General features: G+C 35.3%; 2 protein-coding genes across 2 annotated transcripts in view; both read left to right on the forward strand.

The window, feature by feature from the left end:
* The first annotated feature begins 257 nt into the window (after positions 1-257).
* On the forward strand, positions 258-8,612 carry Grp170 (hypoxia up-regulated Grp170 co-chaperone protein). The gene is made up of 9 exons (XM_076121300.1): positions 258-429; positions 546-862; positions 1,832-1,974; positions 2,827-2,987; positions 3,602-3,756; positions 4,097-4,307; positions 4,610-4,842; positions 5,256-5,367; positions 5,741-8,612. Exons 1-9 carry the CDS (start codon positions 415-417, stop codon positions 7,148-7,150), a joined length of 2,757 nt encoding a protein of 918 aa, XP_075977415.1. The 5' UTR covers positions 258-414; the 3' UTR covers positions 7,151-8,612.
* Positions 8,613-10,850: 2,238 nt separating this feature from the next.
* The window catches only part of LOC142977089 (interference hedgehog-like), a 49,511-nt gene continuing 41,615 nt past the window's right edge, over positions 10,851-18,746 (forward strand). Inside the window, exon 1 of the mRNA XM_076120800.1 lies at positions 10,851-11,033. The gene's annotated coding sequence lies outside the window, so the exon portion shown is untranslated. The remainder of the gene's footprint in view (positions 11,034-18,746) is intronic.

Raw genomic sequence — 18,746 nt, forward strand, 5'->3', positions numbered from 1 at the left:
ATGGGACATTTTCCGTTTCCGAATTGTATAGAGGTGTGGCTTGAAATTTGCTTTAGTAACATTTTTAGCGATTAAAATAATCAATAAGTGCACGTCCAAAACTTACGGTCCGCTTCTCTTAAAATGATAGCCAATCATTTTAATACCTAAAAATAACAATAATAGTAAATTTGCAATATTAATGAGCCATTAAAAAATATATTGTTTTTTGACATGAAGTAGGTAGTACGTGGCTGTATAATCTGGCAACAATGCCATTAACCAAAAAGAAGAAAACACGTTAAACTTGACGTGGACTAAAGTAGCTGGCTCACTGTAGTGAATTAAAATATATAGGATTTCAATTATTCCATGCTATTACAAGTGTAAAGATAGTTAAAATTATAATTCTAGATGTCAGCTTTTTAAAAGAAAATGAATCTAAATATTGTAAGTATATACTTTCTCACAAATTAAAGTTTTGATGTGACAACCTATTTTCCGGAATCGCTGATGTGTTTTTCGGTATTCATGATTTATCTTATTCTTTCATTTCTTTTTTTCAGAAAATGTTCGGGGTGTTGAGTGTAGTGCTCTTACCATTACTTTTAAGTCAACACACGGATGCAGCGGCTGTAATATCCATTGATTTTGGATCAGAATGGATGAAGATTGGAATCGTGTCTCCCGGTGTTCCGATGGAGATAGTATTAAATAAGGAGTCTAAGAGGAAGACGCCAGCTGTCGTGGCGATCAGGGATGACGTAAGGACATTCGGGGAAGACGCTGTGACTGTGGGCGTCAAATTCCCTAAGAAATCATACAAGTATCTACTAGATCTACTTGGAAAGCCATTTGATCATCCTATGGTACAAGCTTACAGGTCAGTGACTTGGATTTACAGTACTTATTAGAAAGTTAAAACTTTTTATTTCGTCAACTTAATCATAGCTTACGCTTGGTTACTCGTACATTTTAATTCTCTGTTATAAAATTACACATTTCATTACTTTTATGAATGATGAAAGTGTTACATCAGTGTGTGCTAGTTACTAGTTCTATCATAATGAGTGAATATTTGTAGCATTTTTCTTGTATAAGTATTGTGCTAATAGTGTTCTGGTCATCATTTGCTAAATGAAGTGCTTCTTGGCTTTAGTACTGAACTCCCCTTCTATCATTCCTTGATAATATCTTACTCATCTGACTTAGTAAACTTGTGTGTGGGCATATAAGCTAGAAATTTATAATTAAACAATATTCTTACAGTTATTTGTTATAACCATGTAAGATGGAGATTTAAAGAATGCTGCAAATAGTTGTTAGTGAATAATTACATGCCACTGGTTCATGTATTTAGAAATATGCTCAGTAATTATTTCTTATCTTGTTATCAGACTGTAATTAATCAGCATACACCAATACATTTTCTAGAAACAAGAATGGCACCCATGCTAAGGAAAATAAACATGATTTTACTATAATTACTATTAATTATTAATGTCATGAATTAGTGTAGTAATTTCAACATAGGGATGTTCCGTTTAGTCTTTACAGTTTTTAGGAAGTTGATTATGTAGTTGTATTAAAGCAAGAAATAAGAGTTCCAATAACTATTTTGACTACATACAATTCATAAAAATAAATTTTCAGGTGTGAGATTTTAATTTACAGTATCTACCTAATTAAAATTTTTTTACCTGACTACTTGATTTATTGCATCTGTCTCAGTCAAATTATTTAAAATAATGTTCTTACAGATCGGTGCATTAGAATTTAATTTAGTCTTTTTTTTCAATATTAGAGATTTAATCCTTCCTTTTATAAAAATTTCTTTCATTTTTGTTTTCAGTGCCCGTTACCCATACTATGAAATAGTAGAATCAGAGAGGGGCACACCATTGTTCATTCACGATGAGAACACTAAGTTCTCGCCTGAGGAGCTTGTCGCCCAGCTTCTGGCCAAGGCTAAAGACTTTTCAGAACTTAGTCACGGTAAGATTGTGTTACATTACTTTCACTTATGAATGTGAAATGTGAGAATTGTCTTAAATTATATTTTACAGTTGTTACATTTTTAACTGATATTATATTACTGAAATTTAATAAATATGACCTAGACTTTTGGCTAGATGTTGAAATAATAATATGAAGGTTCTCACAATTTATTTTGACTGATTGGATGTGGATTAGACCTAAATATATTTTAGAAAGTAGTTTTTTATGTAATAATATGAAACTGAATGTGTTTAAATGCAAAAATTGGGAGTAATATTACTATTTTATAAATTCCTTTGTCTATTGAAAGGTCCAAGTGCGTTTTATATTAAACTTTATGCAAGTAGCACACCTCCAGTTATGTAAAATTCTGGTCAGTAAGGTATGCTAATTGTAAATAGAGTAGAGATCTAGTAAATTCTAGTATAAGTAAGTTCAAAGATACAAATATTGCTACATGCTGTATAGAAAGTATGATAAATGGAAATTGTGCCAAGAAATCCAAACACATAACTACTTGTTTACATTTTGTAATACTGTAGTAGCAATGATCTGTGACTGATAATAATAAAGAAAATCTAGGTCTTGAATCAATACTTGAACTAGATTCCTAGATTATTTATTTTATTCTTATAGAGGGTATCTATTATGAAGAATTTTAACATTTAGTTTTTTTTATGGCAAATATTGATTCATACTTAGGGATTTGTTTTATATTTTATCTGCTCAATCAATGCTCAATCAGGGGGGTATTCATTCATCTGTCTGGCAGTGGATGTCTCCTGGCCAATGTGATGATAATAAATTTAAAATGTTTACATATTTTTATGTATTGTGTTGCATCCCCAGGTCAACCAATCACAGAGTGTGTGATCACAGTCCCTGGTTACTTCAACCAAGCTGAGCGTCGAGCGATGAAAGACGCCGCTGCGCTCGCCGGTTTAAACGTGCTCCAGTTGATCAACGACTACACCGGTATTGCCATCAACTACGGAATTTTTAGGAGGAAGGTTTGTCTTTGTTTATTTCATTTGATTTTTGGGCATATTTTTCCATTGTTTAACAACTTTGTTTGATGCTTTGATATTTACTAGATTCTCTATTTTTTCTGTCATTATCTACATCAAAATCAGGAACATTCCCAGAATAAATTTGTATTCTGAAGCAAAATTAGTGTATCTGTTTAAAAGTCGACAGCTATGCACATTTGTTGGTAAATAAACAGTGTGATAAACATCAACTCATGCATTCAGGCATGTGTTTCTGACTACTGGCCAAAGATTTATCAAATAGGTATAGAACTCTGTCTACTATTTCCTACTGAAAGGATTTCTTAGGCCCCATCTTGAAAAGCAAAAGATGAAACCGTGACCTGACTGCAATTAGAATTATTAGCAGCTTGTCATTGAAAGGTCGACAACTGAAAGTGTGTGTGCAGCCATGCAAATAACTAATTACAGAATTGGATCTGGGATTTCTTGTTGGATTCTTAGTTGATAACAAAAGAAAACCTTTTTGATTTGAAAATCTTGTGTAGATTAAAGCACTGAATTATAAAAGGCATTATATAATATGTGTCTGTCCAGAGTTACCAACTATTTAAGTAACATTTTTATTGTTATAGGAAATCAATGAGACCGCATGGCACGCGTTGTTCTTCGACATGGGCGCGGCGTCGACCAAGGCGGCGTTGGTCGAGTACAAGACTGTCAAGATAAAGGACAAGGGTTACGTAGAGACTGTGCCTCAGTTACAAGTGTTGGGTGTTGGTTTTGATAGGTAAGCTTCAGTCTAAAATGATGTTATAGCTCTTACATTGGAAAATGTGGCTGACTCAGTAAACAACAACGTCTAAGTAAACAAGTTTGTTCATGAAATAGTTGACACGATAATACGAGTACTCATTTGTATTCCAAATAGTTTTATACCATTTTCCAAATTTCCTGTACGAGAATATTTTCCATTAGTCGGATTCAACCGGAATTAAGAGGTCTTCATATCCTTTTTGAGCTTCTTCTTGGTGAGATTCTTTTCTGCATTTGCCTATCTCAAATGTGGTGTGACTGATGTTAATGTATGCTTAGATTCGCTGGTTATAACTATATGCTTTTCTGTTTAGGACTTTGGGAGGTCATGAGATGACCCTCCGTCTCCGCGAGCACCTGATCAAGGCGTGGGAGGCGAACGGTGGCGGTGACGTCAGAGCCTCACCCCGTGCTATGGAGAAGTTGTTACGAGAAGCAGAGAGACTGAAGATTGTACTGTCCGCGAATACTGAGCATTATGCGCAGATTGAGAGCTTGTTAGATGATAAGGACTTTAAACAGTTGGTGAGTTATTATAATTATAAAATCTTATAAAGCTTAATTATGCTCTTTTTCCTCAATTCCAAATGGTTGTGGAATCATCCTTCCTTACAAAATACTACTTGCGTTTATAACTTCTCACGTGTCCCTTATAAGAAACTGCATAAAGTAATACATTCTATTAAAAGCTTATAGTTTCGATTCATATATTGATTAACTTTTTTGGTACAGTTACAGTAAACCTTTCGTTCATCTGCTATTCGCACATCATTGGTATATTATTTTTTCTGAAAAATCCATTCTAAAATTGATTATTTTTACCATAGGTAACTCGGGTAGAATTCGAAGAGCTATGCGCAGACTTATGGCCGCGAGTATCAGGAGTGGTTCAGCGTGCGATCGCGGCGGGCGGCGGCGCGGGCTCCGGCGCGCGCCTCATTCTAGCCGGCGGTGGCTCCAGGGTGCCTGCTGCTATCAACGCGCTGAAGGAAGCCGTCGGACATGACCCTGCTAGGTCTATTAATGCTGATGAGGCTGCTACGATGGGAGCTGTTTACAGGTATGCTTTGAATGTATTGTTGTTTACAAATAAACTTATGTTTTCCTCATAGAGTAGGCTACTGTTTGATTACTGTGAGGTGAAAACTTAAGCCAAATACATTGTTTGCCATACTATAGAATTGGTGGCTTTATAAAGCGATTTCACATAGACAGAAGGTGTGCCATTGGTTTCGAAGACGATTACAGGCGGCACGAGACGCAACGGCATTACTCAATTAAATTGTATGAAACTAATTGGAATACGATTTCACCTCTCGAGCAGCGTGGTTTCCACAGTTGCGTTTTGAGTATTATCCTTTGAAGTATAAGCCACTCCTCCAAAGAAAATTACAAGAATTCCGAGTAGTTTCTAGCACAATACAAGCATATAAATTATTTTTATGTATACTCACTGTGTACTGTTTTACACAGGGCGGCATCCCTCGCGACTGGATACAAGGTGGCTCCCCTCAACGTGCGTGACGCAGTATTGCTGCCCATTCAAGTGACCTTCACCAGGCATGTCGATGGAAACGACAAACTTGTAAGTATACAGACATATTTTTTCGATAAAAATATTAATTATGTACCACTGATTTTAGTGATACTGCAAATGGTACTGCACCGGGTGACGTAGGTTACGTGATAGTAAAGTCCTTTACAATCCAAGATCAACCCGTAGCGCGGGTTTTGCCTATAAAAGATTTAAATACATATTTTTAAGGCTCATAGTACAATATATTAATACCATTTTTTGGTTTCTTTCAGGAACCGGTAATATAATTTATTATATTTATTTATCATGCATTGTATAGCATGTTTTAATACATACATCAATACAATTTTCATGCACTAACATTAACATTCTGATACTATTATTTTAAAACAACATACTTACAAGAAATATTTTGTTACAGATCAAGAGAACACTATTCGGGCCCATGAACCCGTACCCGCAAAAGAAGGTAATCACTTTCAACAAACATACCGACGATTTCGATTTCCACGTAAACTATGCTGAATTAGACCACATTCCTTCTACTGAACTGCAATACGTCGGGTCATTGAACCTTTCACAAGTAGTACTGAGCGGTGTAGGTGCCGCTCTCTCCAAGCACACCGGCGACAACATCGAACACAAAGGAATCAAAGCACATTTCAATATGGACGACTCTGGTGTTCTTAACCTTGTCAATGTAGAATTCGTAGCCGAAAAGACTGTAACTGAAGAAGATGATGACAAAGATAGCACACTATCTAAGATCGGAAGCACCATTAGCAAACTGTTCGGCTCAGATTCTGAGACGCCAGAAAAAGCTGATGAGAAAGCTGAAGAAAAACCACAGGAAGGTGAAGCTAAGAACGACACTAAGAAGGTCAATGAAACTGTTAGTGAAAAACAAAACGCTACCGACCCAGAATCTAAGCCTAAACCTAAGATCGTCGTACTAAAAGAACCTATCAAGTCTGACGAACAAGTAGTAAACCTACAGCCACTTACACCAGAACAGTTCAAGTCTTCCAAGAGCAAAATCGCAGAGCTGAATGCTATTGATAAGAAGCGTGTTGAAAGAGAAACTGCCCTCAATAATTTGGAGGCATTCGTTGTTGACGCACAAATGAAAATCGATATGGAAGAATACGCCGAATGTGGTACCCCGGAACAGATTGAAGAAATCCGTAAAATATGCAGCGAGACCTCTGAATGGCTGTATGAAGATGGTTATGAAGCTGCCACAGAGTTGTTTGAGGAAAAATTAGCGTCTCTGAAAGATAAAACTAATCCGATATTCTACAAACACTGGGAACATAGGGAAAGGCCTGATGCCGTTGCTGCTGTCCGCAACATGTTGAACAGCTCAAAGGAATTCCTTAAGATGGCAAAGAACTTCACTAAAGAAGTGAACCCAGACAAGGACATTTTCACAGACGTCGAAATCGGAACTTTAGAGAAGAAGATCGTCGAAACAGAAAAATGGGTGGACAAGTCTATCCAAGAACAAGACGCGCTGAAGAAGAATGATGATATTAAATTAACAGTTGAGAGTATAAGAGAAAAAATGGCGCTTTTGGATAGAGAGATGAAGTATTTATTGAATAAGATGAAGATATGGCGGCCTAAGAAGCCTGTGAAGAAGGAAACGGACAATAAAACTGAAGAGACGGTAGCAGAGCCTGAACCTGAGGCCAAGGATGAGAAGTCAGAAACCCAGGAGGAGGCGCCCGAGAAAGTGGAGCAAGATAAAGACAATGAGGTTGAGGATGAGAACACAGAACCACCGCTGCAACTGTCCGACGGCCAAGATGATGAACATTCCGAGTTATAATAGCTGTGAGTGGAGTAACTTAATGTATTAGTCTAATTTATTTTTTATTTAATCTACTGTGTGGCTTGTTTGTTTTTTGTATGTATGGTTTATGAGTTAATTTGTTGAATATATCGTGTAACCTATACTTACTAAGCAAGATCTCAATGAAGGGAAATGATTACGTCCAAATACTGAAATAAAATTTTAGTCATCTTTTCCTTTTGCTCAATGGAATCTGGGAGTCATTGAAAATAATTTTATAATGAGTTGTGTTGTACACAAACAACCTATAAATATTGCAGGCCAAAATAACGAGACTTATTTTAATAACTCTTTTTATTACACAACCATGATCAATCCATTGGCGACTGCTACACACGGGCATACTCTAGAAATGAGATTATACATACATACAAGATTATATCACAATATTTTACGTCTTGCAATTCGATGCTGAAAACGAACAAGCCACTCAACAAACTTGCAATTAAATCTCAAGAATAAAAAAAATCTGTGGCCGCCTCTTTTTTTATTCCACATTTGAATTTATGAAAAACTTATATCTTGTTATCTATGTTTCGTTTTTATTACTTTTTATGAAAGAGCGGCTTCTCTCTAAGTTTGCAGTGGCCCCAGTAGTAACGACGCGAGAATGTAATGTATTTATTATTGTACCTAAACTTTATGTGATATATTAAAAGGCTATAAGTTTGTGTGAGTATTATGCTGTTTTTCTACTACAGACACATAGTGTTGCACAAATTATATGGTACAGGTTGTTTATTTCCGTCAGTGTTATTTTCTAAGCGATTTGTGTATAAATAAATATATGAATAATCCGATACTGATGTACCTAATGATAAATTGAAATAGATATAATCTTTCTTGGATGTCAACAGATCTACTTAAACTTAATATATGTGCGATATTACGAACATAGCTTGGTTTATATGCAGTGAAATGTGCAACAAAATGTCCCAGAATGAAATATCGGTATTTTCGGGACATTGATGAAATACAGTTACGATTTCGTCGTGTGATAATGAGATCTATCTCAAAGAATGTGTCAAAATGTGGGACCTAAGTAGTTGTTTGTAGAAATAATAGAAAGAGGCTAATAATTTCTGAGAACTTTATTATTTGATTCAAATACTGCCGGTTGAGCATGGGTCGATGAGAGACACGGTGATACTTTGAAGTCAAATTTCATTAGTGATTTACGTTTTATAATCAACTAATTTCACAAATTAATTTTTAGTAGTTTTCATGCTAGTTTATTTCTTGTTAGTATTATTTAGCCTCATTAACCCATGCTAAGCCCGCAACTGCATTACACAAGTTATGTCAGTATCATCGCAGTATGCTTGCGAACCAATGTGGCGTGTAGCAGTGAAACAGTGTGCCGACTTAGGTCATAACATTTAAGTGAGATTCGTTCAATACCCAGTCGCAAATGGAAATAAATTATACAATGAATGAACTATTGACGTTTTATTTCTACCTTGACACTAAAACATTTATATAATTTGATTAGCTCTTTGATTGTGCACAATGTGAATGAATTTTTTCACATTGTTTTAATCGTCGCATTGCTGTTTAAACCTGCTAGTATTTGAGAGATTTTAGGAGCCGCACTAGAAAGATAAGTGCATCTCGATTTTTATAAAAATGATTCGTTCAGTAAGTAATATACGGTCTCGAATTGCGAAGGTATCTCGATTTTTTGTAAATGTTAGGAAGCACTCGCTCTTGTTTATCAGGAGACTTAACAATGGAGTCATGCTTGAGTTGCGACAGTATTTCTGTTCCAAAACAGCAGAATAAATACGGAAGCTCGCATTCTTTCTTGCTGTTCCTAGGTCTGTAAAGTGCGTATAAGTACTTAACATAGGTTAATCAATATGCCTTTCGCGTATTAGTAATTGCCATTTAATGTCCCAAGAATGTGATGCCATCCCGTCTAACTTGCCTGACGACTCATTAACGGTATTCTTAAGCACTGCCGTCTAACCTCCGACACCTAACTGATGGGGCGACTGATACCTGCGCTTAACCTAAGATACCGGGAACTTGGGGTTAAACCAGTTGTCAGAATGTTAAGGCTCCTGACGGCATGTAATTTGTAAACGTACAAGACAGTTGACATCTTGAGGCATAGCGTATGAGTGGTTAGAGCCCATAGCTGTATCTCACTGTCACTCACTGATGTCTTAGCGTTTTATATCAACTGTAGATTGATCAAGATACGCTGTGTAAGTAAGTAGTTATGTCGTCCAGACATCGTAGGCGGTTGACTTACACGAGTAATGGGCATCAACTTTTGATTAAATTGATTGTTCAATAAATTAAAATGCTAGTCGCTGTCTCTTTCGCAAGGTATCTTTTAGATTGATGTAAGTCCAACGTTTAAATCGATCTCACAGTGCACTCAAACAGTTCAAATACAAAGGAAACCACAACATAGATAATAAAGAAAGGTGCTGTACTAGTCTTTTAAAAGCTATATAAACTTTAGTATTTACTGAAGGGAAACTAGTAGCAACACAATTTCACGGCTTGTGCTTCCACAGAAGGCTTTCTTTACACCTTTGTTTAAAGTAAATATTGAACGCAAAATACACTTGAGAAAACCCTGTTCTTATACCATGCTGTATTGACTTTTAAGTGTGTTTGGAATTGCTATAGACTGTCTAAAGAACGTTTACAGTAGCGAGAAATTGATTATGCGCTCCGGCAATTTTCGCTCATAATCGGCATTCAGCTATAAGGACATAAATTGTACGAGAGTAGAACTGCAATAATCATGTTGTGGTTTCGGTATAAACAAAAAATAGACGAATCGAAAACACCTTTAGCCATAGGAACGAATTGAGATACAACGAGGGTTTGTAAAAAGTTATGGTTTTGTATAAATAAAAGAAATGTTGCGATTCGTTCACGGCCATTCGAATGAACTGGTAGGTTCTCCATGAGTCACTGATTTTGTGATATAAGATGAATTCAACATAATAATATCTAAATATTTGTGTGAAGATCTAATCCTAGTCTATCTATAGACGTGTTGTTCGTTATTATGTCCCAGTTAATTACGAGTTATTTTGATGTTGCGTTAGTCACAATAAATATGAATGGAATGGATACTTCCGGTGATGAAAACATGATGCAAATGAGTTACTTTTGTAGCCGGGGAATCGAACCCGGAAAATAACTTTAAGCTCAGGTTTTGAGATTCGTTATTTCATTCTGAGTCCATGCAAAGTATGTTATACATTTTGGTTTATCCATCCACCAACTCGTACCTAAGTATATCTACCTACCTAGACTAGGATATAGGGTTGCTTAGAATTAGGTTTCCTAGACAGCTAGATTTATTTATTTTCATTGAGCTCGTAACTGGAGTGTTATTTTTTGGAAGATTGCATCACATTCTCAAACGAAACGTTTTCCCATCGGAGAGTAAACTTGATGGGATCTCAAACAATTTTAAAATCATACAATATCTTGACAGGCACCTAAAGCCCCATTACCAGTAACTTGTTTCAAAGAGCTTTTGTTTTTTTTAAGACCCGAAGGAAGAAGTCGGCGCCCGCGCCGTGCACTGGCGCCTTTCTTCGGCGAGTGAGACGGCGGTATATAATTATATTCGAGGATGAAAAGAGACAAAGCAATAGCATTCCGCGTCACAGACAGACAAGCCAAATGAATCCAGTTTGCTTGTTATACGCCGGGCGTTCGGGTGTGTGCCGCATTTGTGTGTTTTTGACAGTGATGTAAACAATAAAACTTTAATTTTTCTGTGAATCAATACACTCTTGAAACACGAGTGACGATTAAAGTATGTGTTGAAGTTCGTTGTACACACTTCCATAAGAGGATTCTGGCGGGATTTTTGTACGAAAAGGTAAGAATAACTAAGAATGCAGCCGATTCCCTCTCGCGTCCCTCTTGGAGGAATGCACCTCGCTGTGCCCCGGCGCACCTTGCGACTATCGAATTTACTGTCCAATCGATACAATTACTGGCATTTTATTGAGCGTTGATAGCTATGTACCAGTGTTGTTAAGATTGAGATAATAACGAGAAAAACTGAATAAATTAGGGAGGGATACCTCCTGTTGATTGTTGTTATTGTATTGTTTTTGTAAACAGATATTTTATTCATGTATTCTGAGCCATGTGCGCCGGTCTCATAATTACTCGACGCCACTGAAGAAAAAGTTTGTTATTTAATTGATGAAGATGTTAATCTAAAATTATTCAGAAGGGTGGGATAGGGTGTTTTTTCAACAGAAGTATAATACAATGTTGAATATATTAATTTCAAATTATGCATTGTGAATAATTTAATATTATTTGAATAGCCGCTATAAAACGTCTTCCGCATTTAATCTAAACACATTATGCAGTAGGTTAGGGGTCAAGACGCCAAAATAGTGCACGCTTATCGTACGTTTCCTGTGAATTAGAATGTTTGTCGAGGTGCTCATTTTTATTGTTTTAATGACCCACCTACGGAACATTTACAAATAAAATGAAAATAAACAGTTTTTACTTATATATGTATGAACTAAGAACGAACCTACGCTTACATGTCGATGTGTGATATTTTCTAGTTCTTTGAATTGCGATTATTGTGAATATTTCTTAGAATCACATGTGGAGGGTTAAAAGTTGACAAGTGTCAATGACAGGTTGCCAACCCGTCGTCTATTCAACACTAGGTAGAAACAACAAAAGCTGACGGTCTGACCCTTCTCATTGTTTTGCTCGAAGATCAGCATTTGGAGTGTTTTGTAAGTAAATATGAAGCACATATACACGCTAATTTGATTTATGTTTAAGTAAATAGTCAATATTTTGATGATAATGTTCGGTTACGCGCTAACGCTTCTGCCAAGGCGGGTGCTTGTGTGCCTAATTCAGATCCACCTACTTTTCAAGTAGCTCTTATTATAAATATCTGATTACATGCTTATTAGTACTCAGCTAGCATTGTTTCCACTAGTCACGTTATCGTATCGTTAGATCATCCACACCTATAAGGTTTTGCGCACTTGGAGATTAACAAGTAGACGTAGGGTAAAGCACCCAGTAGTCAGCCTTTTAGTGAAAATGTCAATTTCATTTAGCCATATTTTTAACATTTACAACTAGATGTAAAATCATTAGTCATTGTATGAAAGGTAATTTATTAAACTTTAAGAAAAAAATAACAAAATATCATATTCATAAGATTATTATGGAAAAAATCCGCATTAAACAAAATATGGCACTTTTTACCAGTAGTCAGCCCCATGTCGCCAGTAGTCAGCCATGTCTTACCCAGTAGTCAGCCTCTTATTTACTCAATACAAATATTCTATTTTAAATATATTTTTATTGAAATCTCCAGGAAATGAAGCACATTTGCAATAATACCATGCAGTACAATTTATATATCCATTCATTTTTAACCCCCGACGCAAAAAGAGGGGTGTTATAAGGTTCGACGTGTCTGTCTGTGTGTCTGTCTGTCTATGGCATCATAACTCCCGAAAGGATGCAATGATTTCAATTTAGTTTATATTAATTAAAGGTGACTTATGTGCGAGTGTTTATAGACATGTTTGATGAAAATCGGCGGAGATTAACCGAATGTCTGCAAATTTACTCGGACGGGGTCTCAAATGGCTTCGCATGCTGAGAAAGTTGGTGGTGGGAAAGTTAGAATGGCTTAACCTAACCTGCACCAACCTATAAAAAGTATGAAATAAAAAAATATATTGTGAAATCGGGGGTTTTCAAGATTTAAAGTTATAGTTATTAGCACTTAGGTAATTGATTTCTGAATGTTTTCTAGTCAATCTTTCTTCACACGGTTCACAGCGATAAAAGTTTATTTTCTGTTCCTTTATTCCTTCTGTTTCTCAACTCTCCCCACTCTACAAAAGATGCTGTCTTCTATAAAACTATTTTAGCTTTCTTGATGTGTTGATACATAAGTCAATGGTAGGCTAGGAAATGATAGAAGTAGGATAGGAAGTTAGATGATAGAAGTAACTGGTATCATTCCTTTCTTTTCTCATTTCCCAAAGTTCCTTCGTGTTTCGGAAGGCATGGTAAATTGAAAGTCCCGGCGGGCATATTCAAGGATCTCTGGCAATCGTTGCCATTAGTCAGAAGAAACTGGAAGCTGATTCCAGCATAGCGTGTACAGTTTCTTAGGGTAGTCATTTGTTTTTGGGAGTGAACTTAGTCTAGCTTAATGGTACGGGACATTTGTGAGACTATTAAACGATTTCGGACTTGTAGTGTTATAATAATGTGTGAAATGCCAAGTACTCGACTCGTTTCCATGATTTTCATAACAGTTTTGATCGCCACCATAGCACATGACAATTATTTCTCTTTATACAGATCTTTTGGTCTTTTTGATATGATACTATTCGAAAACAAGTAACTATGTTTTGTGCCAACATAGCCGTCCACAAATTTGAACCATAATGAAAGGATTTAAGACCTAATTTCATTTAGCAAAACTGACGGCCGACTATGGGATATGTAGGTCTAATGGTCGGCCTCATGAAATTCACTGACTTTATATGCGGCCGACTACTGGTAAAAAACGATTTTTGTCTAAGAAGAGTTTAGTTCAACGCAATAGTTAAATTGAGAACTATTCGCCCTGTTAATTTCAACCACATATATGAGAATTGCAAAAAAACCAGTAGTCAGCCACCCATGGCCGATTACTGCTTCAACCTCATAATTTGGAAACCCAATAGTCGGCCACGTTAATTTATAATACAAAAGACAAATAAAACGCCTGCAATGCATGATTTTATCGAAGATAAACTATTAAATACTAGCATAAAATATCAATTCGTTCCATATTACATCAAATTCATTGAAAAACATGCCAAGAACTAAAACACGAATCCTTAACAAAAAAATAGCAATGGCGACGTTTTTGGCCATGTCTTTGATGGCAGTTCATAAGAATAAGTGTAACACGTTAACCTGCCATGCTATCGAATCGTAATTGTGCATATAAGTCAATAAGAATATACAGATTCGATTAATGATTATTTTATTGGTCTTTACTATTTTCGACACTAATTATATGGATATAAAGCCTGTAAAGGCTGACTACTGGTTGGGGGCCGACTACTGGGGGTTTTACCCTACCTAACAAATAGCAAACTTCAAGGTGTTTGATATCGGAGTTTTAACTTACCTGCATAATATACCTACATACAATTCGGGAAGACAGCAGAACAGTAGCTATTCGTTCTAGTATTGAGGTATACATCGGTATAATGCTTGTTTAATGTAAAATAGGGAAGACACTACCTGAAACAAAATAACGACAACCGCCATGCCGAACCTTGGTTCCTATGCAAATGATGTCCTTTTATTTGTAAAAAAACATCAGTAGGTACTTGTTCTTATCCCAAATTATTCTTTAGATTTCTTTGGTTGTTCTTTTTGTTACATTCTCGCGGAAAATCTACCTTCAATTGTTATGCCTGTTTCACATGCCCTAAAGGAGCAATTACGAAGATTGCTTTACAAACGGATCTATAAAGAAATACTTAATAAATCTTTCTGTTACTGTAACAATCTATTAAATAGTCTCAAAATTACTAGTTTCTAAAGCTTCCACTTATCTCCTGTTACACGTGTTCCCTCCACAAATATCAAGCTCATTAATTCATCATTTCAAAACACTCACGCAATTTACTTGATTGCAGTAAATTCATTCTCGGTTTCTTGTCTTCCCTTCTATTATTAGATATTATCTATTTAATAGTCCCGGCCGGCTTAAGTCTCGTTTGAGATGGAATACGGCTTTAATTTCCGGATATCACGCACGACGTGATTATTACCATCTCAGTTTTGGCCATTTCAGATTGGGAGGTTGAAACGTGGAGCTGTTATTTTGTTGGGCCAAAGAACTTTAATTACGAAATGGTATAAAATCGTAGGTGGAAATGTTCGTCGACAACACGACGTACTTCGACATTATCGTATCATCTTCGCCGCGTGAAGTTCATTAAAATTTTCTCATAAACCTCGCATTGATGGATGGGTCTCGATGGTTGATTGGATATGATTAATAATACAGAAGTTTGTCTTACAAATTATTCAGTGATAGTTGGATGCTGGTAGCGTTTTGAATACCAAATCGAGATCAATGCATGTCTTGACTTTACAAAATTCTTGGAAGTGGTTTCAATATAAAAACTTTGCTTATCTACGTTGGCATCATTAATAATACCGCTCTCAAACGCGGTGAGTTTAATCATGATAATGCAAACTATTCCGATTCACTTTTTGGGTTGAACAGAAGATGTTAAACAAAAATAACATCTGGCTTTGTGCCATTTTGATAACCTACATTTATAGAGTGCATACGTTTCTTTATTTGTATTCTTTTGTAAGTACAATGAGAATGAATGGCACGCGTTTATAACATTTTGATGTTTGATAAAGAACAGTTCGATTTTTTTCATTAGATACGAACGTTTTTGGCTTTGAAGTTGAATCAATAACAACATTTTAATTGCCCAAAAGCATGGGAAAATACTGTTCGTAAAAAAGATAACTCCGTTAGTGTCGAAAAGGCATGTTTGTTTTTGGCGTGCGTGAAATTGGTTTGTTTTTTTTTTATTATAATTAAATATAACACTACCGATAACTAGTGGGCTTGGGTACGGTTAACTAATAGGATTTCCACCGTGAAGCGTGCCTTTGAATTTGTTAATCAAAAACAGCCAACACATTTCATTTTGTTAGTGAAAAATAGTTTCTGCTGTTTGTAAAATATTTCACGTTTTAACATTGGATATTGACATGATATTGGTGTGATTTTATTATATTTGAGCTCCAAATACGCTCCAATAATTAAGCCTTTTTGATAACTTAATGCGTAGATTTTAGTTGTTTTACATCGTCGAAAATAAATCATGTAGTGGATAGATTAGGATACTTGTACGAACCTAATACTTTGGATAAACAACTAAGTATTCCAAGTATCCCGTTTGGGTAAATGCCAAGTACATCAGGTAACTAAGTGTTAAAGAGATTATTCACCTAAAAGTAACATTTTACGGAATCAAAATTCACTTATACTGCTACAAAACTAAGTTTTATCGTTAGTCAGCTTTTTTCTAGAATATTTAGCAAAATACTTAAAACGTACAAACTCCAAAATGTTTCTTACAAATATCTTAATAAGTTTGATTAATCGTTGTTTGATCAAAACTTAGGATGTTTTCCTCAAATAATCCTTGTCTTAATGCTGGGTAATTTATGACTGTTACACAAACTTTGTGTTTTGATATCGTTGATGTTACGCATAAATTATTGAACATTGACAGGGTTATTATGTGTTTAGAGTGCAATTTGTTACTGAAATCACTTCTAAGAAGATTATGGAAGCGACGAACAAAGTGGTCTTGTCAATTGTGTTGAAAAAAGGTGTTCCGAGATTGTTCTTTGTGGAATATTTTTGTTTGAAGCAGGCGTAGCTCAGGTAGACGATGACCAGCTGCGGGCTTAAGGCCGAAAGATTATTATTTGTTGTTTTTTTTGATGATGTCTTGTCTTGATAATATTTTTTGATAACATTTCCTTTGACAGCTTTTATTTATAATTCCTAGGTATTCGCTTCTTTGATTATTTATCTGGTAATCCATAAGCTAAACCGAAGATTGTTCTTTGGGAATATCTAGAAAAAAAGATTTATTGGTAGTTTCATTAGCGTTACTATGAGTTATAAGCATTACCAAAAATATTCAAATCTTTTGTAACTCCTCTACTGTGGCTGTTGTAAATCTCGGTAGTGACTTTAGTCAGCCTCATGAAAAGGATGCTGCAATTCAAATTCCAATGCAAAATTAATGACCGTAAGTTGCTTATCGCGATCTGCCATTTACATTAAAATTACAACACAAATAATCATATAGGTACCCGGCTAGAATATCTTGAAGCCGGATTCGTCCTGACTCACTTAATATAAAAATTAAGAACATAATATTACACATCTCGGATAGTAACCAAAACAGACACAAGAAGTATTCAAAGTCGCCAGAGTTATTTTTATATCCTATATTGTCATATGATTCCATTATTTTAAACATACACGTAATTATGCGACAGATAATAATTACGCACACTTGATAACAAGATGCCTACGTGATTTCCGAGACAACGTCCCCAGTGATAAAAATAGCATGATCTTAAACTAATTATTTAACACAGATAACATATATTAGAGATTATGTTAATGTAAATAACGTATGAATGAACTTATGAATAATGTAAGGCGATATAATGAATTGTTCAATTATGTAGATTAAACGGGTTTAGCGGATCACTTCACCTGTACAAATGTTTGTAATATAGTGTCTTGTTGCTTTTTATATAAAAGTATGTCGGACTTTTGTTTTATTTTCTTGGTCCAACAACGAAACTAGTTGCTGTTTTGTTTCAACATTTTTGATGCGTTTAGAACTTTATTTTTCGTTTTTCGGTTCTACACTTTTCCTAAATTTTCTATTCATCTTATGCTTAATGATGAAAAAGATGCCGTGAGTTTGTAACACTTCACTGCTCAGTGCATTACATAAAATAAATCTATTTTGAATATCACAATAAAACTTCCTATACGACTTATTGCAGCAATTTGACGCCCACATCGCTCCGACTAATTCTATATTCTATTCAAAAACGTTTAGATTCACATATAAATCACATCCGAATACGCCTACCTACACGGGTTTAATACAGCAGTGTGATTAAAAGGCTAATAAGAGTAGTCTAACAACCAGCCTCTGTTCCTTGGCGGTTCATTTCTTAGCTACACAAGCACACTGAGATAAACGGGTTATTTGAAACTAGTGTAACCGACACATCATACGTACCATTCAAACATTTATAAATTCAGAACAACGTTTCATATATTTTATTTATGTCCTACAACAATGTCGGTACATAATAAAATGTAAGTTTTGTAAAATAAAACTGTACGAACACATCCGTCGTGTTTTTGTGTAATAAAATGTTATTATTTCTGAACAGGTTTCATGTTTAAATCATGTGGTATTCTTGTCTGAGTGTACGTTTTATGTTATGTATTATTAATTCGCTACCTTAAATAGATCATAATAGTTATGATATGAGAACGATCCGCTTTATTATATGCGATGATTTCAAAATCAATCGAATTCCGTCGTGGCAAATACGAAGCCCAAGTTTTTAGGTATAAAATAAAGTATTCTAAGAAAAAAATATGACTATCTACTCAAAAATGTGTGTGCCCTAGTTTAGTGAGCAGAAATATCTACTTCCTTTCATCTCTGCGAGACTGTTTTTCACTTATTTTTATTTGATAATGGGTATGCGTTTGACACTTTACTTCTTGCGGTCGACGAAAGATGTTCCCTGTGGAAAACTTTTATGTTCACTCAAAGGAATCACTATTTTCTTGGACCGAGAAGAACTTTTATATTTTTTATTAAAGCTACAATAACGTTATAACAACGGAAAAAATGAGAAAGAAAACCTCCTCTCCGAGGATTGCTTCTTAAAGGTTGCACTAAGTATGAAAAGGTTTCAATTATAACGTGCA

Source organism: Anticarsia gemmatalis, chromosome 12, assembly GCF_050436995.1.
Source record: "Anticarsia gemmatalis isolate Benzon Research Colony breed Stoneville strain chromosome 12, ilAntGemm2 primary, whole genome shotgun sequence".
Classification (NCBI taxonomy): Eukaryota; Metazoa; Arthropoda; class Insecta; order Lepidoptera; family Erebidae; genus Anticarsia; species Anticarsia gemmatalis.